This window comes from Taudactylus pleione, unplaced genomic scaffold (genome assembly GCF_031769625.1).
Source record: "Taudactylus pleione unplaced genomic scaffold, aTauple2 ptg001605l, whole genome shotgun sequence".
Lineage (NCBI taxonomy): Eukaryota > Metazoa > Chordata > Amphibia > Anura > Myobatrachidae > Taudactylus > Taudactylus pleione.
Window position 1 is genome coordinate 496,328 of NW_028286002.1, and position 26,515 is coordinate 522,842.

The 26,515-nt window shown below is 43.5% G+C and overlaps 1 protein-coding gene across 1 annotated transcript in view; it reads right to left on the bottom strand.

The window, feature by feature from the left end:
• The window catches only part of LOC148442148 (uncharacterized), a 290,790-nt gene that overhangs the window by 257,626 nt on the left and 6,649 nt on the right, over positions 1 to 26,515 (bottom strand). Inside the window, exon 3 of the mRNA XM_088464170.1 lies at positions 23,731 to 24,060. Within this exon, the coding sequence (XP_088320296.1) occupies positions 23,731 to 24,060 (330 nt within the window). The remainder of the gene's footprint in view (positions 1 to 23,730; positions 24,061 to 26,515) is intronic.

The window sequence follows — 26,515 nt, forward strand, 5'->3', positions numbered from 1 at the left end:
AGCAATGCCTTAACTCTCACTTCTATGTTATCTCTTGGTGTAAGGGAGGGAGCACAATCTGGCTTCCCCAAGAATCTGGCAATCTGGCTTCCACCAACAAGTAAAAAACATAAAAGCCTTTTTTAAAGTCTGTCTATTACTTTAAAATTTTCACAAAGATTTTTATGGCTGCAATTTAAGCATAATGCTCGCATTCTCTACCATGTTTCGCAAGATCTGGTTAAGAAGTGCCATTACCTGGGGTAAACGGCCGCACTCTGCATAAAGCAGCCAATCAGCACTACACTAGTTCAGGGCCTTGCAACAAGTAACATAAGTCTCCCTCTATAAGGGTGGGAGGATATAATGTCCGACTCACACAAAACATCAAATTATGATGCCAAACTCAGAGGAATGCGGTGGCGCATTGTTGTACTGATAGAGCCTGCTACTGTCTGACATCAATGGGTGCAAATGATCCACAAAAATGGTTACATAGTGTCTGGCAGTCAGTGATGTCTGCAGATGTATCAGGAGTGCTATTGCATGCCAATTGAAAACACCCCACACCATAACAGACCCTCCGCTGTCTTGGACTATCCCTTGTTGGCATGCAGGGCCCATTGCCTCATGGGGTTTTCCCCACATACTGTATATAATCATCCATCTGTTGAAATAGCTGAGAACTCCAACTCATTGGTCTAGGCTTCACATTTACTGTCATCTTGCATCCAGTTCATGAGCCTAGGGGATGCGCAATACCTACTGCCATAGAGTCAGCAATGGGACCCAAGTGGGCAGTCCTCTCCTGTAACCTTTAGAAGAAAGGGAACATTGCACTGTTCGAATGCTAATGTGCTTGTGACCACAAGATTAAATTTTGCTGTTACCTGCGGCAATGTTGCATGGTGGTCAGATGTTCAATGTGTGCCAAACAACGCTGTCCATGACCATCCATTTTTTCGTTCGGTCACATCTGTGTTGCAAGTTGGATGTCTTCCTTGATGTTGTCTAATAGCATTACACCATTGAAGTTTTTGTACATGCAAATCCAAATTTTTTGTTTATTTCGGAGATGGAGTGACCCATCTGTCTGGTATATGCTATCAAGTCTTGTTCAAAGTCACTTAAAATGTGATATTTTGCCATCCTCACTGCAAACTGTACGACAATGGATTGCAAAGATATCTGCCTATATATAGTACTTCAGCTGCAGCAAATACTATTGAATGTGCGAGCTTGGTGGCATAAGAATTAGGCAAACGGCGCTCCCCCCGGCAAACGGTGCCCTCCCCCTGTGCAGTGCACATTTAGTATTTTCTTTATGTCTTTTTTTTTTTTTTTAGCTGCCATGGTCTTCTCCCCGATCAGGCCATGCCCCCTGAGCTCAAGGGCATCAAAGGAAACTTTCACCAATTTTCATGTACCCCAAATTTGATGGGACTACTTATTTTTCCCAAAAAAGTTGCTAAATGCTATACTTCACCACTACCAAAGACGCTAAATAGCATCTATTGACCATTTAAAGACCCCAAATACCTTTAGCAGGGCTATTCGGGTGTACCCATAGTGAACACCCATGTCACAGCATCTTTTGGGGGGCGTCAGGCTGATTTCCCCAAAAATAACTGGAGTTTTCACTGATTTCCTTTTCGCCGGGTCCCGCTTTCGCCGATTTGGAATTGGATACGGGGATATGCGGGGACAAGCACAGTACTTTATCTCTGCCAAAATCTCCAATGATGGTGAAAAGCCCAGCAACGGACTTTTCACTCTAAATTGAATATGCTCCTATGTCTCAGAAGAAAAATAAGCATCTCAGGTCTGCTCATGTTAAGCCCTCCCAAAATATGGAATTTTCAAAATGTATGCCAATTGCTATTTTGTGTGCCTATCAGGAAAGATTGTAATTAACAAGCCAGATAATTATCAGTGGATTAAGGGCCTGATTTACTACCGTACGCAACTGCGTATGCATTTGCGATTATGCACGCAGTTCAACTGCAATAGTATGCTAATTTATTGCGATCACTATTCCCTTGCAGCACTATAGAAGACACCCGCTTTACTTACCACACATCTTCGATGTTTAGCAAGACTGCAAAACCATCGGTACAATCAAGTACCATCACAGCCTCATGCACACTTGCACAAGCTGTGACCTTACTCAGAAATTGCTAACCTCATCGCACGCTATGAGACCTTAGACTGCATAGGCCATCGCAGTCGATAATTTATACATGCCCCTGCAATAGCATTGAAAGGCACTGGCATGCCTGCGTTCAACCAACCACCCCCTCTTCACCACCCACAACGGAACTTAATGTTAATCACTCTGTGATGGGTCTGCATAGTCAATGCAAACGCAGTCCCGATCACAATAGCTAGTTTGCACATGCGCACTGCGATGCATACGCATGCGTAGAACGCAACAATCAGCCGATTGCATGCATATTAGCAACTGCGTTCCTTGCTGAATCAGGCCCTAAGCCAGGAGACAGTTGGCTTGTTCTTCCACTTCCCAGATACTGTAACAAAAGCATGTGTAGACCTCACAGTATGAGGTTGTGTGTGTAGCCATCTATCTACCCAGAGACCCACAGGTGACAGAAGTGTCTTATGCAAGACAAAACTCTCATAGGGAATATGCTGAGCTATATAAGAAACTGTTAATAAATAATAAAATAAATAAATAAATCTCATAAAATAAATAAATAAATCTCAACACACTTTATAACCATGAGAACGCCTACAGTCTGGGGGCGGCGCCACTGACATCACAAGTGATGTCAGTGGGAGAGCTTTCGGCTCTGTTTGAGCCAAAAGCTCTCTGGAGTTTGCGGCAACGAGACCCTACCACAAGGGTCTAGTCACAAGCCCGATGGTCGCGATGGTCTTGACCATCGCGACCATCTTTCTGGCCACTCACTATTGCTGTGGGTGGTCACCCACAGCTATGCGAGGGGCCAGGAGGCCGTTCTAAAAAAAAAAAGACCGGCCCTGATTCAGAGCGAGCGTTCTGTCAGAGCGTCCGGCTCTGAATTAGGGCCTGTGTGCACCAGCCTCGAAAATATGTTCACCTAGACAAGTCACTTAATTTTGTCAACAGAATTAAGAACATGTACAGTGGTGCTTGAAAGTTTGTGAACCCTTCAGAATTTTCTATATTTCTGCTGAAATTTGGCCTAAAACTATCTCAGATTTTTACACAAGTCCTAAAAGTAGATAAAGAGAACCAAATCAAACAAATGAGATAAAAAATAGACATGCTCATTTTTTTATTGAGGAAAATGATCCAATATCACATATATGTGAGTGTCAAAAGTATGTGAACCTTTGCTTTCAGTATTTGATATGAACCCCTTGTGCAGCAATAACTGTTTCTAAACATTTATTGATTAGTCCTGAACATCGGCTTGGAGGAATTTTACCCCATTCCTCCATACAAAACAGCTTCAACACTGTTATGTTGGTGGGTTTCCTCCCATGAACTGCTCGCTTCAGGTCCTTCCACAACATTTGATTGGATTAAGGTCAGGACTTTCACTTGGCCATTTCAAAACTATAAATGTATTTTTGTTTAACCATCTTTGGTCGAATGACTTGTGTGCTTTGGGTCGTTGTCTTGCTGCATGACCCACGTTCTCTTGAGATACAGCTAATGGACAGATGACCTCACATTTTTATTTAGAATATTCTGGTATAATTCAGTATTCATTGTCCTATCAATGATGGTAAGTCATCCTGGGCCAGATGCAGCAAAGCAGACCCAGACCATGATACCACCACCACCAAGTTTCACAGATGGTATGAGGTTTTTATGCTGGAATACAGTGTACCTCTGAATAAACGGTTCATGCCCCGGCCTCCTGCACCAACGCATTTTTATTCCTTATTGAATTTTTGTCAAGATGTATGGAGGCTTGTGTACAAATATGAAATAAATACTCCTCTATCCTAATACAGAAAAAACACTACCCCGCCCGCTTCACATATATATACAAATGTGCACAGCTGAAAGGAAGAGCACCCGGCTTGTGATGATTCATATGGAGCCTCCTCATGATGACACCTTGTAGTAATACATGGAATCCCGTGCTGTCCATTCATTTCCCGAGCTGACTTCAGCTTTATCTGTGATCGTTCGACTATATATAGGACATCTGCCGAATGATTCCTGATATATATAATTACGCTGTTGTGGGGATGGGGTTTCCTGCTTGCTTCCTCAGTATGGTTAAAAAGAAGTCCTAAAACCAGTCCCACATTAAAAATAGGTAATCCTGGATAAAACTGATAAGCAAAACACTAAAAATCACGTTTAAATAATATACATCTCTTCCATAATTACAAATGTTTGCCTTCATTTAAATATGTAACCCATTCACAGTGTTTGATAAGGAGCGCTATGCGCTGCCTCCATCCATTAGTGACAGCCAGCGTTCTCTAGGACCTGCCGAAGCTCTGTCAGGAGGGCTGACCTCCTACATGCGCTACAGCACACACATTGCTTCTCTGCACGTTTTTCTTCTCGCCGTCCATGTTAGATGGATGTGCCCTGAATCTCTCCCCAGCATTACAACCATATAAGGCCACACAGGTACCCCACACACCTTGTACCACCACCGCTAGTCTAGTGGAGCACGGCGCCAAACACCACTAGGGTGTATGCTTCAATTCCACCTGGCACACTACAATGCCCAGCAAACCCAAATGCTCCAGGCTGCATCTAATACCCATTTATATTGTAACTGCTTAATACCTGTGTCTACTGCCACCTTTATTTCTGCCTAAGAAATTAAACCTAAGAACTGGTTAACTGTTTCAAGTGTGGACTAATGGCCACCAACATCTTTTCTGCAAACTTCATCAATCCAGCACACACTCCCAGGGCTCATAATACTGTTAAGAGCCTCAATTCTGCTAATATTCTTCTAATAGGTTACAAACCCAGTGTCGCAACCCTTGTCATTCTGCTAATACACAGCGTCCCAATTATATTCCAACATTACCCTCAATTATTCTACTGATCACTAATTATACCACTTGGTAATAAACTATTATATGGGCCATCCCTAGCAGCAAGGGGCGTATTAAGAGAGCAGGAGGCCCGTGTGCATTACCCGTCCGGGGCACCCTCCTCTCTTCCTGGTGGCTGCTACAGCCATTTTTCAGGCATTTAGTGTAGGGCTGTGACAGCTGATGCAGGAGTTTGGAGAGGTAGTATTACAAAATATGGGTGCAGGGTGTGTGGTGTGACCCCTCCCTGTAAACAGGGGCCCGTGTGCACCACACACCCTGCACCCAATATAGACACACCCCTGCCTAGCAGACTGATATCTTAGACAGCATACTTATGATTAGTGAATCACTGCTTATATTATATGCTGTTGAAAATATATTCCATGTAATCTAGCATTTATTTTCATTTTAATAAATTATACCTTATACAAATATCACCATACTGTATATATTATATAACATCCCAACTTGCCTTTGAGCAATTAAAGTAAGTATTGATTAAATCATACTTGTCGACATTGGAGTGTTCCTCCCTGGGAGAAGCCCGGGGAGGAGAAGCAGGTGGGAAGCGTTGGTGGTGAGGCTGGACGGGTCGCGTCATTAAGCCCTGCCCCTCACAGCAATTTGCAGGAAATTGCACATATTTAAATAAGGGGTGGGGCCAAAATGATGCAATTCTCAGAATTGCGTCATTAGGTCACGCCCCCTACTCGCAGACCCTTCGATCCGCAAGAAAATTCTCTTTATTCTGCCAACTTCACTAGGAAGTGGGCAGAATGCAGGTGAAGTGCCTACCCTTCTGGGGGTACGAGGGGTTGCTCGAAAAATCGGGAACCTCCCGCTACTTCCAGGAGGGTAGGCATGTATGGATTAATGTAATTGGGACATTTAATAATAGAAAAAGTACAAGAAGCTTTTTTTCCACCATCTATCCCTGCACTCTTACACACCAACCAGCATGTTTTCTGAAGAAGAAGAAAAGCCAGAGATCATAGGAGGTCACTCCTTATTTCTGTGCAAACCTTGCAATTGGCTTCATAGGTAAAGTAAAATTGTTAAAGTGCTTGTACTGACTACATTTTACCTTAATGTGCATAAATATTGTATTTATTAAAATGTGTTTTATACCCAAGCTACTATCTCTATTTTCTTCCATGACACAAGTGACTTTGTTGTGAAAAGATAAGGCCCAATGGCTAAACACCCATCAATATATAAGATAATATAAGCTACAAATAGAGCCAGCAAATTAATTACATGGCCTATCTTAAAAGTTTGGAAAATCTAGTAGCTTGGCTCTCAAAACAATCTGCAGTGTGACAGTTTGCAAACTGCCAATAAACTATATTTTAAAATTTCTACTGAAGTGTGATTTTCAGAACCAGAACCAAACTTCAGGATTTATTATCCTCTGGTTTAGAGGGTGAAATCTCATTCCAAACTGTAGGGCTGAATCAGAGATGCACGCTAATGCTGTCGCTGCTGTGTCTTGGTATGCAGCAACTGTTCGAGAAGAATATGCAAATGTCACAGCCGCCGGAATATGCGGTTTTACAAATCCAAGTGACTCCACACTGTCGAAGCCAGATGATTGGCTAAGACAGAATCTGTTAAAATCAAGATCTGCAAGACGCCATTTTGCTACTAGTCGCAAAACGCCATTTTAGCTACAACTAAAAAAAATCCTTATTCAGTGATGACAAGACAGGTTTGGTAGATTTGTCTGTAACAAATAATTAAGAATACACAAAGACACTAATATACTCAGACAGAGTGAATTCGGAAACAATTGTTAGGCATTTAAGCTATCGTTAGCCATTGTAGGCCTGATATCTGATGTGGTTAAGATAAATAAACCATTGTATTTAAGTCTGAGACTTAAACAAATTAGCCGTACCTGTTTGTTCGGGGATTTCCGGTTTCTGTGATGGAGGACAGATTAAGGAGATGGGAGCTGATGTTGATGTTAATAGAGTGGAGTCGAGAGGAGGAGTGCTATGCCAATCAGGGGCGTGTCTGACCAATCTTAGTACAGTAATTGTTAAGAGATCTGGGATATCTGAAACTTGGGGACAGTGTGAAGGTTTATCGTCTGAAGATTTCTGTATTTGTGAACTTTGTGGATCCCTAGTTGATGAAAAATGTATCCAACAGTGCCAGCCTAAATATAACCCGTATTGGGGTGGATATCCTATAGAGGATTATCATAACATGGTAGGCAAAGTTTTAAATCAAACTGATTGTTGGGTGTGCTCACACGTTCCTCAGGGACAGCATAGGGTTGGTGTCATTTCCATTGAATGTTTCAGAAGTTTTAGAATTGCAAAAAGGGAAAACACTAGATGGAAAATTCCTCTCATCCAAGCCACCTCATTTTAAACTCCATCAATTCCAAGTATATAGATCACTTTTATGTTTGAACATTACCAGCCCCAATAAACCAGGGAGTTAGGTAGTGACGGGGAATAACCAGACAATGACCTTCTCACTAAGAGCTGATAATGAGCCAACGGATTATGAACTGTTACGCACAATTAGATCAAATGGGAGACACTTTAGGTACCAGTATACATTTAGTGATACTAAAGAAATGGTTGGTAGGGTAACAGAATTGTATTGTGCCAAGATTATACAACCAGAGACATGGCTTGACCAGATGGGAGAACCTGAAGTAGGGTTATATGTAGGGGTGGGCACCGGCCACTTTTCGTGTTTTCTGTTTTGGTTTTGGATCTGGATCTTTCTTCGTGTTTTGGATCTGGATTGGTTTTGCCAAAACCACCCTTCTGTGTTTTGGGTTCTGGGTTTTGTGTTTTGGATCTGTATTTTTTTTTTAAAAAGCATAAAAACAGCTAAAATCACAGAATTTGTGGGTTTTTCTGCTCCTATGCTATTATTAACCTCAATAACCTTAATTTCCACTCATTTCCAGTCTATTCTGAACACCTCACACCTCACAATAGTGTTTTTATGTCCAAAAGGTTGCACAGAGGTAGCTGGATGACTATGCTAAGTGACACGAGTGGGCGGCAAAAACACGTGGCCCATGTAGGAGTGACACTGCAGTGGCAGACAGGATGGCAGTTTGAAAAACTAGGCCCCAAACAGTACATAATGCAAAGAAAAAAAAGAGGTGCAAGATGGAATTGTCCTTGGGCCCTCCCACCCACCATTATGTTGTATAAACAGGACATGCACACTTTAACAACCCAATCATTTCAGCGCCAGGGTCTGCCACACGACTGTGGCTGAAATGATTGGTTCGTTTGGGCCCCCACAAAACAAGCTGGCAATTAATCTGTCCCTGCACAAACTGGCTCTACGGAGGCAAGATGTCGTCCTCATCCTCCTCATTCACCGATTCCTCACCCTCTTCAGTGTTGTGTACATCCTCATCCTCACAGAGTATTAATTCGTCCCCGCTGGAATCCACCACCACAGGTCCCTCTGTACATTATGGAGGCTGGCCTCCCTGGAAGAGTTGATAATTAATTTTAATGAACATAATTTTCTCCACATTTTGTGGAAGCAACCTCCTACGCCTTTCGCTGACAAGGTTCCCGACTGCAGTAAACACTCTTTCGGAGTACACACTGGAGGGGAGGCAACTCAGGTAAAATAGAGTCAGTTTGTACAGGGGCCTCCAAATTGCCTCTTTTTCCTGCCAGTACATGTACGGACTGTCTGACATGCCTACTTGGATGTTGTCACCGATGTAATCCTTTAACAGACAGACGCACGCTTGTCGCTGCTGCTTTGAGGATGCAGGTGTGGCTACAACCCACACAATTCACAAAGAGAAAAAAAAGAAGAATTTTTTTATTGTTTGTGGAGCGCACTTTGAGGGTTACACCACCCTTTAACAGACAGACGCACGCTTGTCGCTGCTGCTTTGTTGATGCACGTGCAGCTACAGCCGACACATTTCACAAAGACAGAAAAAAAAGAAGAATTTTTTTATTTTTTGTGGAGAGCACTTTGGGTGTTACACCACCCTTTAACAGACAGACGCATGCTTGTTGCTTCTGCTTTGAGGATGCAGGTGTGGCTACAGCTCACACAATTCACAAAGACAGAAAAAAAAGAAGAATTTTTTTATTGTTTGTGGAGAGCACTTTGAGGGTTACACTACCCTTTAACAGACAGACACACGCTTGTCGCTGCTGCTTTGAGGATGCAGGTGCGGCAACAACCCAGACATTTCACAATGACAGAAAAAAAAAGAAGATTTTTTTTAATGTTTGTGGAGCGCACTTTGAGGGTTACACCACCCTTTAACAGACAGACGCACGCTTGTCGCTGCTGCTTTGAGGATGCAGGTGCGGCTACAGCCCACACAATTCACAAAGACAGAAAAAAAATATTTTTTTTCTTTTTTGTGGAGCGCACTTTGGGGGTCACACCACCCTTTAACAGACAGATGCACGCTTGTCGCTTCTGCTTTGAGGATGCAGGTGCGGCTACAGCTCACACAATTCACAAAGACAGAAAAAAAAGAATTTTTTTATTGTTTGTGGAGAGCACTTTGAGGGTTACACCACCCTTTAACAGACAGACGCACACTTGTCGCTGCTGCTTTGAGGATGCAGGTGCGGCAACAGCCCAGACATTTCACAATGACAGGAAAAAAAAGAAGAATTTTTTTATTGTTTGTGGAGCGCACTTTGAGGGTTACAACACCCTTTAACAGACACATGCACGCTTGTCGCTGCTGCTTTGAGGACAGTATCATATATGCAGTGACAGTAGACTTGTCAGAAATTGTTGGCACGTCCTTCAGTCCGTACCAGATGTCCAAACCGGCCCTTGACTTATGACACAGGCACACGCTTGGCGCTGCTACTGTGTTGATGCACGTGCGGCTACATCGCACACAAGTCACAAACACAGAAAAAAAATTGTTTTTTATTTTTTGGAGCACTTTGGGGGTTACACCACCCTTTAACAGACTTATGGGACACAGGCGCATGCTTGGCGCTGCTCCTTTGTTGATGCACGTGCAGCTACAGTGCACACAATTCACAAAGACAGAAAAAAAAAGAAGAATTTTTTTATTGTTTGTGGAGCGCACTTTGAGGGTTACATCGCCCTTTAACAGACAGACGCACGCTTGTTGCTGCTGCTTTGAGGATGCAGGTGCGGCTACAGCCCACACAATTCACAAAGACAGAAAAAAAAGAAGAATTTTTTTATTGTTTGTGGAGCGCACTTTGAGGGTTACACCACCCTTTAACAGACAGACGCATGCTTGTCGCTGCTGCTTTGAGGATGCAGGTGGAATCTAGACGGGATTTGGAACCGGGGACACACTACCTCCATCAATTACCGGACGCACGTCTAACACCAACATAGCAGTTAAGGCCTCAGTTATACGTTTTGCTGCAGTTAAGGCCTCAGTTATACGTTTTGCTTCAGGATGACTGCTGTCATACTTCATCCTCCTCGCTAAGGACTGTTGGAGGGTCAATTGTTAGTAAAAGTAGTGGTGTTCCTACTTCCTCTCTGGGATGATGAACAACTCCCAGCAGCAGCAACAGCACTAGGAGGAAGTGGTTCTTGAACTTTCCCTATTTTATTTTTATCGGAGAAAGTTTGGTCCACTATTTATGTTATATTGATATATACATGCGGCTAAGGTGCACACAAACACAGAAAATCATTTTTTATTTTTGTTGGAAACTAGTGCACTTTGTGGGTTACACCACCCTTTAAGAAATGAGCCAGCCAGCCCTTTACTTATGGGACACAGGCGCACATTTGGTGCTGCTCCTTTGTTGATGCATGTGCAGCCACAGTGCACACAATTCACAAACACAGAAAATATTTTTTTATTTTGTTTGGAGTGCCCTTTGGGGGTTAAAGCACCCTTTAACGGACAAGCCAGCCGGCCCTTTACTTATGGGACACAGGCGCATGCTTGGCGCTGCTCCTTTGTTGATGCACGTGCAGCCACAGTGCACACAATTTACAAATACAGAAAAAAATTTTTATTTTGTTTGGAGTGCACTTTGGGGGTTACAGCACCCTTTAACGGTCAAGCCAGATGGCCCTTTACTTATGACACAGGCGCACGCTTGGCACTACTTTGTTGATGCACGTGCAGCCACACTGCACACAATTCACAAACACAGAAAATATTTTTTTATTTTGTTTGGAGTGTACTTTGGGGGTTACAGCTCCCTTTAACGGACAAGCCAGCCGGCCCTTTACTAGTGGGACACAGGCGCACGCTTGGCGCTGCTCCTTTGTTGATGCACGTGCAGCCACAGTGCACACAATTCACAAACACAGAAAATATTTTTTATTTTGTTTGGAGTGCACTTTGGGGGTTACAGCACCCTTTAACGGTCAAGCCAGCCCTTTACTTATGACACAGGCGCACGCTTGGCACTACTTTGTTGATGCACGTGCGGCTACTGTGCACACAATTCACAAACACAGAAAAAAAAAAATTTTTTTTGCACTTGGGGGGAGCACCCCTGATGGACAGAGCACCCCCTGGACAACACTACAGCACCCCTTTAGGACTGAGACACTGCACAGGACTTTGGAGTGGACACAGCCCCTATGGACAACTGACTGCACAACACAGTCCAGCCAGCCCCTATGGACTTTGGAGGAGTAGACACAGCCCCTATGGACAACAGCAGCACAGCGCAGCACAGCACAGCACAGCGCAGCACAGCACAACACTACACTGCACTACACTACACAGCCCAGCCAGCCCTAACTCCAACCCTCCCTCTTCATTGTCCACAGCCGAGTGAGAAAATGGCGCTGACGCGGGTACCTTATATAGGATCCAAAACCCGCGAGATCCGGAAGGAGGGAAGATGATGTTTTGCCTCGATTTCAGATCAGAGTCAGGCGGGAAAAGTTGAGCCTGACTTGGATCGGCCTCGGATCGGGGGGCTCGGGGGGTTCGGATTTCAGAATTCGGAACCCTCTCACCCCTAGTTATATGCAAGAGAAATGTGTTTAATGACTATGATGTTTTCAATCCCTTATGTTCTCCCCGACTATGTATATTTTATATGTGGAAGAAAAGCGTATAAGTGACTCTTCCCGAGTTCAGAAGGTTTATGTTATTTGGGGAGAATACTTCCAGAAATTATGACCTTTACACATGGTGAAATGCTTGGTATCCATAAAAACACCCCATCTCATATCTTCATACACATTATGAACATCATGACAAAAGAAACATGATACCTGGTGACATACATGCAGCTACACAGTTGATTAGTGAGACAACTGGCTTCCAAGTGTTGGTAGCGCTAGATCCCACCAGGATCGCTCGGGGTACTTTAGATTTTAGATATATCCCAGAACTTGCAAAATTATTAGATAATATCAAGATGTATGATGACACATTTAGGTATACAGGTAAAGAGTTACTAGCCTATAAGAAAGAACTTGTGCAACATAGACTAGTGTTAAAATACTTAACAGCTGTCACAGGAGGGTACTGTGTGACTTTGGCCACCCAGTTTGATGTAAAGTGTTGCACGTACATTACAAATAACACCAGTGATCCCAACTTCATTGACTGAAGTTGAGGAACAGGTAGAGGAGTGGTTCACGTGGTTGAACCCTGTGAAATGGCTTTCCGGTCTAGGAGAGTGGGTCCAGAAATTGGTTGCTACAGTGGCTATACTTTTGATCCTCATAATCAGTGTCATCTTAGTAATTGACTTATGTGTCAGATATGTTCCTAATGTGTTGAAGTGCAGGAAACGTACTAGGGCAAACCGAAAGATTGAGATGGTGGTGGTATGTGATGGAGCTATGGATACCAAGGTTAAGGAAGAGCTGTATTACAACCCTGAATTAGAATGTACCCTATGATAATGTGTTCCAGATTTTGTATGGTTGTGCATGAATATATATCGATAATGTTATTTTAAAACATCCTAGGTAATACTGTCCCAATTCCCCCTCAAAACTTCCTTTATAGGTTAGATGAATTCCCACATCCTGCCAATGATCCCTTAAGGATCTGCAGATGTCATATAAGGGTTGTTTTACCCTCCTTGAGATGCATTATCTAATGGTTCAAATGACCAACCTGTGTCATACCATAATAACATTAAACAGTATATTCTCACGCATGGCTAAACAGATTTAAAATAGGTTGTGATAGCATTTGATTGGCTATCAAAGGGTGGACTGTCAAATCCGGATGATTGGCTAAGACAGAATCTGTTAAAATCAAGATCTGCAAGACGCCATTTTGCGACTGGTCGCAAACGCCATTTTAGCTAAAACTAAAAAAAATCCTTACATTAAATATTCATTGATGACAAGACAGGTTTTGTAGATTTGTCTGTAGCAAATAATTAAGAATACACAAAGACACTAATATACTCAGACAGAGTGAATTTGTAAACAATTATTAGGCATTTAAGCTATCGTTAGCCATTGTAGGCCTGGTATCTGATGTGGTTAAGCTAAATAAACCATTGTATTTAAGTCTGAGGCTCAAACAAATTAGCCGTACCTGTGTGATCTCATCAAGCATCTTTTGATCACATGTGTAAACACATTGCCTGTCATTGTTGTAGTCCAGACAAGTAATACCAAAATATGTCAAGTAAAGCATAGAGAAATATATATATAAATATATATATATATATATATATATTAATTCATGATAAATAAAATCATGCACATATACAATCACATGTGTATTCACAATGCATGCAAATATACACACAATTACATTAAAAGGTTCCGCAGTATTTTAGGTTAATATTCAGGGTTTTATTTATATCAGCAATGTTGTGAAGTGCATGCTATATGATATCTATGGTTTAGTACATGATAAGCAGACCATGTTTGGTGCCATTCTGATCCGCTGTTTATTTGCAGATCTCCGGTTCAATCGGTGGGGAGATCACTACATGCATCTGCGAATTATGAAATATAGAGAGATAGCCATTGAAATGCTGTAATGAAATAGCTAAATTAGATTTGTTTACAGGACACAAAGAGCCGTTGGGAGGCTGAACTACTCAAGTACAAACAGACCAATGGACTATCGTAACAGAAGATTCAAGAAAAAGAACCAATGAATTATGCCAGCCTTTGTCCATTGTATTGCTTATCTCTGGGTATATAGTCAGGCTCAGCTAGTCAGTCATTTTCTTTTTCTTGACGGAGGCTTCAACTTTGATGCCGGAATCTTGATCCAGAGCACCTGCGTATGTATCAACTGTACCTATATTGAATGTAACCTTTGCACGTATTGTCTAGATCATGTGCGTTTAAGTACCTTTTTCTTTTATGCTGAATAATAACTTTTTGTGCTTTGGAACCACAACCAAAGTCTGAAAGTGTTTATTGCTGTGTGCGACTATTCATATCGCTAATTAGCATCAGCTAAGGTTTAGAGGTTATAGGCAGGATTGCATAGAGGTTTTAAATAGGATTCCATAACACAAAGACACAGCCACAGTTCCTTCGATAATTATACTTCTGAGTAGTCCTATGGTCGCACAGAATGGGCAAATTTACTGAGAAGCCAGAACCATGTTATCTGCTACTGGAACGCAGATGCAGGCTTGGACCTGCCTGAAAACGATCACGGCACACCTGCATTTTTGCCAGCACTCCCCAGTTACCTCTCCAAAATGGTGCCTGACTGTCAATAACCCTTTGTGAAAAGTCGCAGCATGCACTGCTGAATCAGGCGCTCAGTCCACAAAGCCTCCACAGGTGGTTTTCCTCTCCATCAGGGGTATCAGGAGGGCTCCCTGCCCGATATCAGGTGGTTTTCCTCTCCATCAGGGGTATTAGGAGGGTTCCCCACTCACATCAGGTGGTTTTTGTCTCCATCAGGGGTATCAGGAGGGCTCCCCACCCACATCAGGTGGTTTTTGTCTCCATCAGGGGTATCATGAGGGCTCCCCACCCACATCAGGTGGTTTTCCTCTCCATCAGGGGTATCATGAGGGCTCCCCACCCACATCAGGTGGTTTTTGTCACCATCAGGGGTATCATGAGGGCTCCCCACCCACATCAGGTGGTTTTCCTCTCCATCAGGGGTATCATGAGGGCTCCCCACTCACATCAGGAGGTTTTCCTCTCCATCAGGGGTATCAGGAGTGCTCCCCACCCACATCAGGTGGTTTTCCTCTCTATCAGGGGTATCAGGAGGGCTCCCCACCCACATCACGTGGTTTTTTCTCTCCATCAGGAGCATCAGGAGGGCTCCCCACTCACATCAGGAGGTTTACTTCTCCATCAGGGGTTTCATGAGGGCTCCCCACCCACATCAGGTGGTTTATGTCTCCAGGGGAATCATGAGGGCTCCCCACCACCATGAGGTGGTTTTACTTTCCATCAGGGGTATCATGAGGGTTCCCCACTCACATCAGGAGGTTTTCCTCTCCATCAGGGGTATCAGGAGGGCTCCCCACCCACATCAGGTGCTTTTCCTCTCCTTCAGGGGTATCAGGAGGGCTCCCCACCCACATCAGGTGGTTTTCCCCTCCACCAGCGGTATCAGGAGGGCTCCCCACCCCACATCAGGTGGCTTTCACCTCCATCAGGAGTGTTATATATTGGAATCTGGCGCTACCAGTCATTGTTGTTTAATGCATTCAGTACCATGTCTTACCACTGTGTTATATTCACTGCAAATTGTAGTGTCTGTGGTTGTGCTCATTCATACATACATACAAGCAGGGGCTGAACTATGGGAGACAATGGAGGTTCCTGCTGCCGTGCTCCAGCTCAGGAAGGGCACCTCCTCCATTATCCACAACATTCACCCTTGTGACTATGTAACTATGTACCCAGAGTCTAACGTCACAGCCGCCCAATACATGGCACCTCTTCCTGGCACCTAAGAAGCCAATATACACTAGCTGAGAGCCCTATGTCAGACAATCAGCTGCCGCCTTTGTCTATCTATAGCTTGTCTGCATGCGAAATGCTACATTACAGTGTCAGTGGCTGTGACAGGGGGGCACCAAATTATAACTTGCCTCCGGGCGTCTGGGATGATTTTACGCCACTGCATACAAGGAGATCAGGAGCTGCAGTCAGCATGGTTTCAACACCTTTACTGAACTGGGGACAACACGTAAGGCAACAACATTATTTGCCACAAAATACTGTTCCAGTAACACTTTCAAAACCTAAATCTGGTGTTGCAGCAGCTTGAACAATATGGAGCCAGAAGAGCCAAGTGTGAGTTTTTCATTGCCTCTGTTACATACTGTGGGCACACGATTGATGCCAATGGATTGCACAAATGTCAGGAAAAGGTAATAGCTGTGATAAAGGCTCCCCTGCCAAAAGACGTGTCTCAGCTTCGCTCCTTCTTGGGGTTCTTTAACTATTACCACATATTCTTGCCTAACTTAGCAACAGTCCTGCATCTATTACATCAGTTGCTCCAGCAGGGTGAAAAAAGGCTACGGTCAAAAGACTGTGAACGTCTTTACACAGGCAAGAGACTTGATTACCTCACTACGTACCCACTACGACCCCTCGCTTCACTGCTAGAGTGGCCTGTAATGCCTCAGCTTATGGCATTGGAGCTGTTATGTCACATACTATGCTGGATGGCCAGGAGCGCTCAATCACTTTCGCATCTCGGGCATTATCCAAGGCTGAACGTAACTATGCACAGATTGACAGGGAAGCCTTAAGCCTGGTTTGGGGTATAAAACTGTTCAATCAGTATTTGTATACAGAAAGACTGGAAAAGTATTTTGTGGAAAATAATGTTGTTGTCTTATGTTTTGTCCCCAGTTCAGCCTCATGCTAATTGCACTATACAGGTCACTAACCTATCTGTGACTAATGCATAGCTGTACATACTCCTAATTACCCCAGGCCTGTAGCTGAGGTCACTCTTCATACATACAAACATACATTACATTCCTCAGTGCAGTCCCCACCTTTATAATAGACAATGTTGCAATGTTATCCCTTATCTTGTGTCTCTAACATACGATGGGAGAGCTATATACCTTTGCATAAGGATGCATTCGGCATCCCGACTGCTGGGATGCCGACGCTCATTTTACTGGCGCCAAAATCCCGAAGTCGAACAGAATCCCAGTGCCGGCAGGATACTGAAGGTAAGTAGAGGGGTTGGGAGGAGGGTTAGGGTGCGGGAAGGGGGAGGTTAGGTTCAGGCACTAGACGGGGAGGTTAGGGTTAGGCACCATAGAGAGAGTGTTAGGGTAAGAGTAGGGAGAGGTGGAGGGTTAGGACAACGACCAACAAGTGACGGTATGCTAACTCTGTCAGGATGCCGTAAACGGGATTCTGAATGCTGGGATCCCGACTGCCGGCATCCTGTACCCATCCTCTTTGATTGTGTTCCAGTCACATTAACTGAAGGGGATCTATACACAACCCTAATGCAAACCCTTCACTTCTCCTTCAGCACTACTGTGCATGATTGGTCTGAGTAGAGAGTGTCAGGGAGGGAGTGGGCACAACATGATGTCAAGACGCTCGCTTGCTCTGTTCCTGCGTTGCTGTGAAGAGGAGCGGAGGAGCTGTGCAGCAACACCAGAAGCAGGAGTTGAGGATGCTTCACCCAGCCACCCACCACGCCACTGATTCAGTCTGTGTGTCAGTGACAGTCTAACAGGTGTCTGTAGCAGAAGAGGAGAGAGGGCAGATGTCAGAGAGCTTGATTAAAGCAATTTATATTGCTTTGCCTTCCCCAAGTGAGGCAATTTTTGGGCTGCAGCTTGCAGGGGAGGGGATGATTTGCATGTAGCCTGTAATGGCAGAAACCGCTATTTTTAATCATTATTTTTTATTACTAAGTTTTCTCACTATCATAAAAGGGTCAATATTTTTTTTATCACCAATCCATATTATTTTTTTGTCTACTCCTTAGAGGATGCTGGAGGGACAGGAGGTGGGGGGGAGCATAATGTGTAAGGGGTATTACTGTGTGTGGCATATTGTGTAGGGGGCATTACTGTGTGTGGCATAAAGTGTAAGGGGCATTACTGTGGCATATTGTGTAAAAGGCCTTACTGTGTAGAATAATGTATAAGAGGTACTACTACTGTGTGGCATTATGTGTATAAGGAGTAATGTATAAGTGTATAAGGACATAACATGAATAAGTGACATTACTGTGGTTTTGTGGTTACTACTGTGTAGTCATGCTCCTTCCCAGTTGAGACCACACATGATTTATCGGCACACATGCTCTCCCTGCTTCAATTGTGGATGGAGGAACCAATGCTCTTTATATACTTATATCACATGTAGGATTCCCCTCAGTGTCTCTGCCCTCATCCTCCTTGTAACTACCCTGCAGTGTCTCTATAGTCACCCTCCCTGTAAGTACCCCTCAGTGTTCCTTCCCTCATCCTCCTGTAACTCCCCCACAGTGTCACTTCCCTCAACCACCCTGTAACTCCCCCTCAGTGTCTCTGCCCTCAAAATTCCTGTAACTTCACCTTAGTGTCTCTGCCTTCACCCTCCTTGTAACTCCACCTCAGTTTCCCTACACTCATAAGTGACAAATTGGGGACATGTCACTAGGACATGCCCCCTCCCCAGTTATAATACAAAAGAAAAAATACCTGGCGCTGTTCTAGACAAATCACTTATGAGCTGAGACTGCAGCTCTCTAAATGGAAATCTACTCACGATTTCCTAATCTGACACATAGAAAATAAATATATATATATATATATAAAAGAGAGCGCTGAGACAGCTAGTAAAATTAAAAATTTAATTTATTATAAATCCCTTTACTAATAGTTAGACCATATACCAGATATGACCGGCAATACTGTAACCAATTGACTAGCGTAAATCGCACAATTGGTTATAAAAAATACAAAATTATTTAAAACACAATAATGACTAATCAGACCTATACATCATATAACATCGAATAACATGCATGTATAAATAATTGTTTGTAATTGTATAAAGAAGCAATAGCTTCTAAAGTATTTCCAATGCAAATAATTACAATAATTAAAACATATATTGATGGATTGTGCACAATGTTTAATCTAAATGTACATATTACTTCTCAGCCAGTGGATATAAATTGCTTCAGAATTATATAACAAACATTAAAACTAAAACAGCCCAAAACATATGTCGATGAATCTAGGATAATTCCGTTATTGTTGGCCACACCCCTTTTCAGGAGCATATGCACCAGAGGCGTGCACAGCAATACCCTGTCCGCACCTCAGTGGCCTGCCGCCCTGCCCCTGGTGTGGCATGAACACTAATAGGGATAAGGTTATAAATCTTTGCTGCCTAAATAATTATCACAAAATACAGTGGAAAACTTCCAAGGTAGCATAAGTTCTGGCAATGAGTTGGACTAGGGCCACCCATTAGCAAATGTCTGGTTTCGCCTATGTTGGGGCTGTGTGTGTGCCTTGCAAGTGCTGTGCAGCAGAGCAGTGAGTAATAATCAAAGAGATTATTATTATTATTATTATTGTTATTATCATAATTTATTTATATGGCGCCACAAGTGTTCCGCTGTGCCTTACAAAGTACATAAACAAATAAGTAACCAGTGACTTACAATACAATACAAAGCACTACATGGACATGTATAATAAACATTGCTATATTAGCAACCTTTATGCCCACATAAGCAGCCAAGTGTTAGTTGCCCTAGTTGGGAGTAAGAGATAGATTAAATTACAGTAGGGAGAATTACAAGAGGGTAGAGGGTCCTGCTCAAAAGAGCTTACATTCTTTAAGGGAGGGGCAGACAAACAGGAGTGACACAGATGGGGTAGACGGGGAGGAAGGAAGATGTAGCAGCAAGTTAGGATGAGAGCAGGTAGGTTTTAATGAAGTAGTGGGTCTTAAGAGCTCGTTTGAAAGATTGTAGAGAGGTGCAGAGTCTGCTGGGGATAGGGAGGGACTTCCAAAGGTGGGGAGCAGCGCAGGCAAAATCTTGGAGGCAGGAGTGGGAGGAAGTAATCAATTGGCATGAAAGGCGGCGTGTATTAAGTGAACAAAGAGGGTGGACAGAAGAGTGAAGGGAGATGAGATCAGAGATGTAAATGGGAGAGGAATGGGTGAGGGCTTTGTAAGTGAGTGTGAGAACCTTGAATTGGGTTCTGAAAGGGAAGGGGAGCCAGTGGAGGGCTTGCAAGAGAGGGGAGGCAGATGAAGAGCATTTGGAGAGGAAGATGAGCTGAGCAGCAGCATTGAGCACAGACTGGAGAGAAGAGAGATGGGATTTGGGGAGGCCAGATAGGAGGTTACAGTAGTCCAATCTGGAGATGACCAGTGAATGTATGAGGGTTTTGGTGGCATCCTGGGTGAGAAAGGGTCTGATCTTGGAAATATTCTTGAGATGGAAACGACAGGACTGCGAGAGGTTCTGAATATGTGGTTTGAAGGAGAGGGAAGAGTCCAGGATGACTCCAAGACAACGCACTTTGGGACTAGATGAGATAGTTATGCCATCTATTGATAAAGAAATAGTGGGACATGATGTTATGTGGGAGGGTGGGAAGACGATCAGCTCAGTCTTAGACATATTAAGTTTCAGAAATCGCTGGGACATCCAGGAAAAGATAGCAGAGAGACAGTTAGAGATACAAGTCAGTAGAGACGGGGAAAGATCAGGTGAGGAAAGGTAGATCTGAGTATCATCAGCATAGAGATGATAATGGAGGTCAAAAGAGCAGATGAGTTTACCTAGAGAGGATGTATAGAGAGAGAATCGGAGAGGTCCAAGAACAGAACCTTGGGGAACACCTACTGTAAGAGGCTGTGCGGGGAGGAGTCATCGTGAGAGGAAACAGAGAAGGAACAGTCAGAGAGATAGGAGGACAGCCAGGAGAGAGCAGTGTCACGTAGACCAAGGGAGTAAAGGATATGCAGCAGTAGAGGGTGGTCCTCAGTGCAGTGTCAACAGCAGAAGAGAGGTCAAGGAGAATGAGCAGGGACTAGTGGCCCTTGGATTTGGCAGCAAGGAGGTCGTTGCTGACTTTTGTGAGGGCAGTTTCAGTGGAGTGGAGAGAATGGAAGCCAGACTGAAAAGGGTCAAGGAGGGAGTGGGAGGAAAGAAATGTGGTGAGGCAGTTGTAAACAATACGCTGAAGGAGTTTGGAGGCAAAAGGGAGGAGAGAGATTGGAGGGAACTGAGCGCTCGCAACCGGGTCGATGGTGGCCCAGAGCGCATGCGCACGACGGAGCCGGCTCCGTCGTGCGCATGCGCGAGACCCGGACAGTGACGGGCAATCCGTCACTCCAGATCTCGTACCAAAGGGGGCGTGCTGTCTGTGTTGAGTGACAGCACGCCCCCTTTGGTGGGCGGGCCGGGGGGGTGGCTGCCCAGACAGAGGCGTTCCCATGAGAGCGCCTACCATCTGGGGGCGGCCCCACTGACATCACAAGTGATGTCAGTGGGAGAGCTGTCAGCTTTGTTTGAGCCGAAAGCTCTCTGGGCCTTGCGGCAACGAGACCCTACCACAAGGGTCTCGTTGCAAGTCCGATGGTCGTGATGGTCTTGACCATCGCGACCTTCTTCCTGGCCGCTCGATATAGCTGTGGGTGATCACCCACAGCTATGAGAGCGGCCAGGAGGCCGTTCTAAAAAAAAAAAAGACCGGTCCTGATTCAGAGCAAGCACTCTGTCAGAGCGACCGGCTCTGAATCAGGGCCAGAGTTCAGTGTTGAAAGTCCAAGTCATGCAGTCAGCAGAATCTTGTAGCAGTGAGAATGTGAAATCACCTTGTTTGTTGGTATTTTCTTCCAATCTAGTTTAGGTTGTTAGAAGTGTAGATTGGTTATTTTGCTTCTGTTTCACTTCAGTTCAACACCGGTGTAACACCAGTATTAATCTTAAATTGCACTTTTGAATTTTCCAGCCTACTAATGACCCATACATAGGAGACCTGACATGTGAAATTACTGATTGCTAACAAGCCGAGCACCCTCCCACTAATATGGCTAGCAATAAATTGAGTAAAACAAACAAACAGCACATACCACTAGGCTAATATCAGGCTCAATGAGCTAACTAACAAAGAAACAAAACAAAAAACAAACCCATCAAACTACTAAACTATGCAATGATATGCTATAAAACATTGCTTATCAGCAAAATGCTGAGACTTGCAGTTCGTTACCTAAAGCTCTCTGGCAGGCCAATATATATTCAGTGCAGCAAAATGCTGAGACTTGTAGTTCGTTACCTAAAGCTCTCAGGCAGGCCAATATATATTCAGTGCAGCAAAAAGAGATCTGTCGAGTTTCATGGTAAGTCACCTTTGTCAGTTTGGGTGCTCTCTCCTTTCTCTGGCTCTCACACATGTGTGAGTAAAGTGACCTTGGGGAAACACTTCCTTACTAAAGACACTTGCAGTCCCACTACGTTAGCCAAAAGAAAAACGGTGTAAGGGCACCACAAAAAAACTACACTGCCCTGCTTTTGCCTTTAAAATGATTGTCACTTTAATAATATGGAAATACTCACATGAATTCCCACAGCGGCGCCAGCTCGCACACCATTACATAAGCCCCTATCTGTCATAATATGGCTTTATATGTGAACAATTAAGTGTCTCTGTTTGACTATCAGCGACACACCCAGAACACTCCCATAAGACACAACATCTGTGCATCTTATTAGCCACCCTCTGTTACCTACCAATCACTGCCCAGGAACATTTCCAATACACTTCTGCTACAGTGCATCTAAATCTGTACTGTGACTGTGTATAAATAACATTGGGACCAGTGGCTGCTCTAGAGGCGGGGCTGCAGCGCAGTCCAAAATTCAAATAGGGGAGCCACACCAACTGCGCTTCCAAACACTGCCAGACATCGCCGGCTGGGAATCACTGGCAGTTGATGTGGCTCCCCTATTTGAATTTTGGATTATGCTGCAGCCCCACCTCTGGAGCCTCCACTGATTGGGACGGTTGTGTAGTGCAACTCAGATACATGCACAGACGAAAAACATTGCTCCAATGCATCGGACATCGGTGCTGCATCCGATTCAGAATTAGGTCCTACATGAGCTGTTGGTGGTGCTTGAGGACTGATGTTGAGAAACACTGTAGAAACTATTACAATAGGAATTGTAGCTCATGGGGGCCACCTAGACAGTACTATATGCAATATGCTTACATGTATAATCTCCTACAAAGTATTTTAAATATTTATGAAAAGTATGTATTTGTATCATATTTACGAACTGTAAAGGAATGTCGCATTGAGTCAAGTCAACATGGCCCCGCTCCCCACTGTACAAAGCCACAAAGTGCAGTATTGATCTGCAGGGTGCCGGGCCATGGTGATGCAAATGCTGCAGCTCCAACATGTTTGTCCCCCCCAGTAGTGATTTAAAACAAAAGTTGGCAAATATAGTATAAGCTGTATGTTCTGCATTTCGCTTTGCATGCAAATATATTGTACTTTTGGGATGTTAAACTGGACTATTTGTAAAATATTATTGTATGATTTTTGTCAAGTTTCAGTTACCCTTAGCATAGATATCTTTAATCAGACACCAGCTTTAGCTGTCCTATGCCCAGATTTCAAATTTAGTAAATCCCAAGAATTCAGTGACAATTAAACATGTTAAAATCAGGTGGAAAGCTGCCTTACAGTAACTGTTACCTAGATGGAGAAGTTATATTCCTCCTCATGTGAAATACAATTACAGTAAAGGTGCCTCATACTAATGAACTTTGCAAGGGACAATAGGTAAATATATGGTAGAATGGTATGTAGTTGTACCTTCAGAAACGATCACCTTAACGGTGTCATAAAGGTCATAATTACTGTTCCCAATCCCGCACCTGTAGGTTCCTCCATCATTCCATTGTAGACTTGTCATTTTTATCATGAAGTTACCCCTGAAATCCTGAAGATGAGTCCGGTTGATGTGATCTTGTGTAATAAAGGGGGTGGTGGATATGATGGTGTTACAATGGCTTTTGTACATCTTACACCAAAACTTCCTGCCATGGATGTTGGCAGATATGGTATTGTAGTAGCATGATATGGTCACAGATCCTTGCAGTGCTCCTGTAACTTCTCTTGGTCCATGCAGATAAGCAGTTGCCACTGTATAATGGAATTAGGTTAGTTGCATATTGTAACAGTACAATATCACTCCAATAATGAAATGGAAATGTAACCATAATAGTACTTAGACTATTGAATCCTTTTATAGCATTGCCAGATATTCTAAACAATGAAACACATAACAGAAGAAAAATCCAGCACATATATAACATAGGAGTAAAAGTTAGCAATACAAATAGAAGAGATGGCTACAAAGTGATGGGGAAACAGTCTGAACACTGGCCTCGTGGCCAACCAAAATCACACATTGTCCTTCACAGCAAATTTGTGATGTTATAGTACTGTAAGTCTCAGTGATGTATGATGATGTATATGGCTACCACACATCACTGATAGTTGAATTGGCCCCCATAGACTAAGAGGAAACCTGGCTATAAGAGAGGACATACTGGTATATCCACATATGAAATACTTTCCAAGGGCGGAACTTATTATCATTCTGAAATGGTACCTAGTCCATTTTTGGATTTTACCATAGGAACAGCAAGATTAATAGCGGCACTGGTAATTATGCTGATTCAATAAGGGACATTGGATATAGCTTAGGATACCTTGGTTTTCCATACTGGATACTGAATTTTCCACTATTCAATGTGTTTAAATACTGTATGAACAATTGGGAAGGTGTGATACGTACCAGTTCAATGTTAGGGGCTTCATGGCAATGTATGCTGTTGCTTTGGCAATACAGAGCTGATTCTGAGTCGCTCACAGATGCAGCTGTGGCTGCGTATTTTGCTGCATCCATGTCAGCATCTTAAGCTAATATGGCGAGCGTTTTTCTACAAACAGCCCACTTGTAGCACCTTGCGGCAGTGGAGTTGTGTCCGAGTATGGACCGTCCTATGCAGGTGCAGTTTCTCAGTCTGAGAATGGACTCCTCTGTGAGCAGTTGTGCATCTTTGGATGCCATTGCTTAAAGCGACATGACCAGAACAAGCCCACATCTCCTTTGCTATCCCTCTCAGTGGCAAACGCAGGATTTTGAAAGGGGGATTTCCAAATAATTTGTTACAGAACCAATAACAAAAAAGTCTAACCAGAATAAGCTTGCAACATTCCCTTTATTGTGTACTTGAAGTGTTTTAATATAAATAACAATAAATAGTATTGTTAATAATATTAATAAAACAAGGCATCTGGGCATAAATCTTGCTTATGCACAATGTGTAATAGTATGTACGGACAAAATTTATACTACCAGTGCAATTTTAACATTTGAACTAAATGTAAAGTAATTTAATGGTACTTTAAATGTCAGTTTGTCACAGTTCCATTCTACGGTTATGGAGGCCATTGACTACAACCATCATCTGCCCCGTGTCACTTCCAGCCTACTGCCACCTATCTGTCCAGCATTGTGCCGCATGTTTCTCCACTGCTATGTGTCACTCCAAACTCTTGCTACCTGTGTCATGTGTCTCTCCTGCCACCCCTCCCCGTGTCCCAGCACCCTGTCCCTACCAGCCTCCTGTGTCCCTTGCAGCCTCCTGTGTCCCTTGCAGCCTCCTGTGTCCCTTTGCTTTCTTGTGTCCCCATGCCTCCTGTGGCCCCCCTGCCTCCTGTGTCCCTTGTAGCCTCTTGTGTCCCCATACCTTTTGTGTGTCCCCCTGCCTCCTGTGTCCCCTGTGACTCAGAATAAGGGGTCTATTTACTAAGCCTTGGATGGAGATGGTCTGTTTACTAAGTCTTGGAAGGAGATAAAGTGAATGGACATAAAGTCCCAACCAATCAGCTCCCAACTGTCATTTTTCAAACACAGCCTGTGAAATGGCGGTTAGGAGCTGATTGGCTGGTACTTTATCTCCGTTCACTTTAATCTCCATCCAAGTCTTAGTAAATAGGTACCAGCTAATCTGCTCCTAACTGCCATGTCACAGGCTGTGTTTGAAAAATGACAGGAGCTGGTTGGCTGGTACTTCTCTGTCCACTTTATCTCCATCTAAGGCTTAGTAAATAGACCCCTTAGTCTCTAAAATAGGAGTACAGAAAACTCTCATAGGTGGACTGTAATACAAAGAATTGATTCTCCTGGGCTTCCCGATCAGTCCTGTGTGCAGTACAGAGTATAGAGATGTGCAGATGTTATAATGGCAGGCTCTGATATGGAGAGTTGAATTTTCCATTGTCATTGTATGGGATTTCCATTTTCATATACAAATTTATAGATTTTGCAAAACAGAAATAGTTTGGAGGTTTCCATTTGTGGGTGACAGTAAGTTCTACTTTTAGATTATATACCATGGGCCAAATGTAATAGGTTGTGAATTTGTTAAAAATGTGAGTTTAACGCTAAACTCGCATTTTTTACTCACTCACAAATGTAACGGTGCAACTATAGTAAGACTCACATTCTTCAGGTTTTGCTATTACTTGCAAAAAAGCATCTCGCATCCAGATGTTTTCCCATTCTCTAGCTAGAACTCGAGCAATG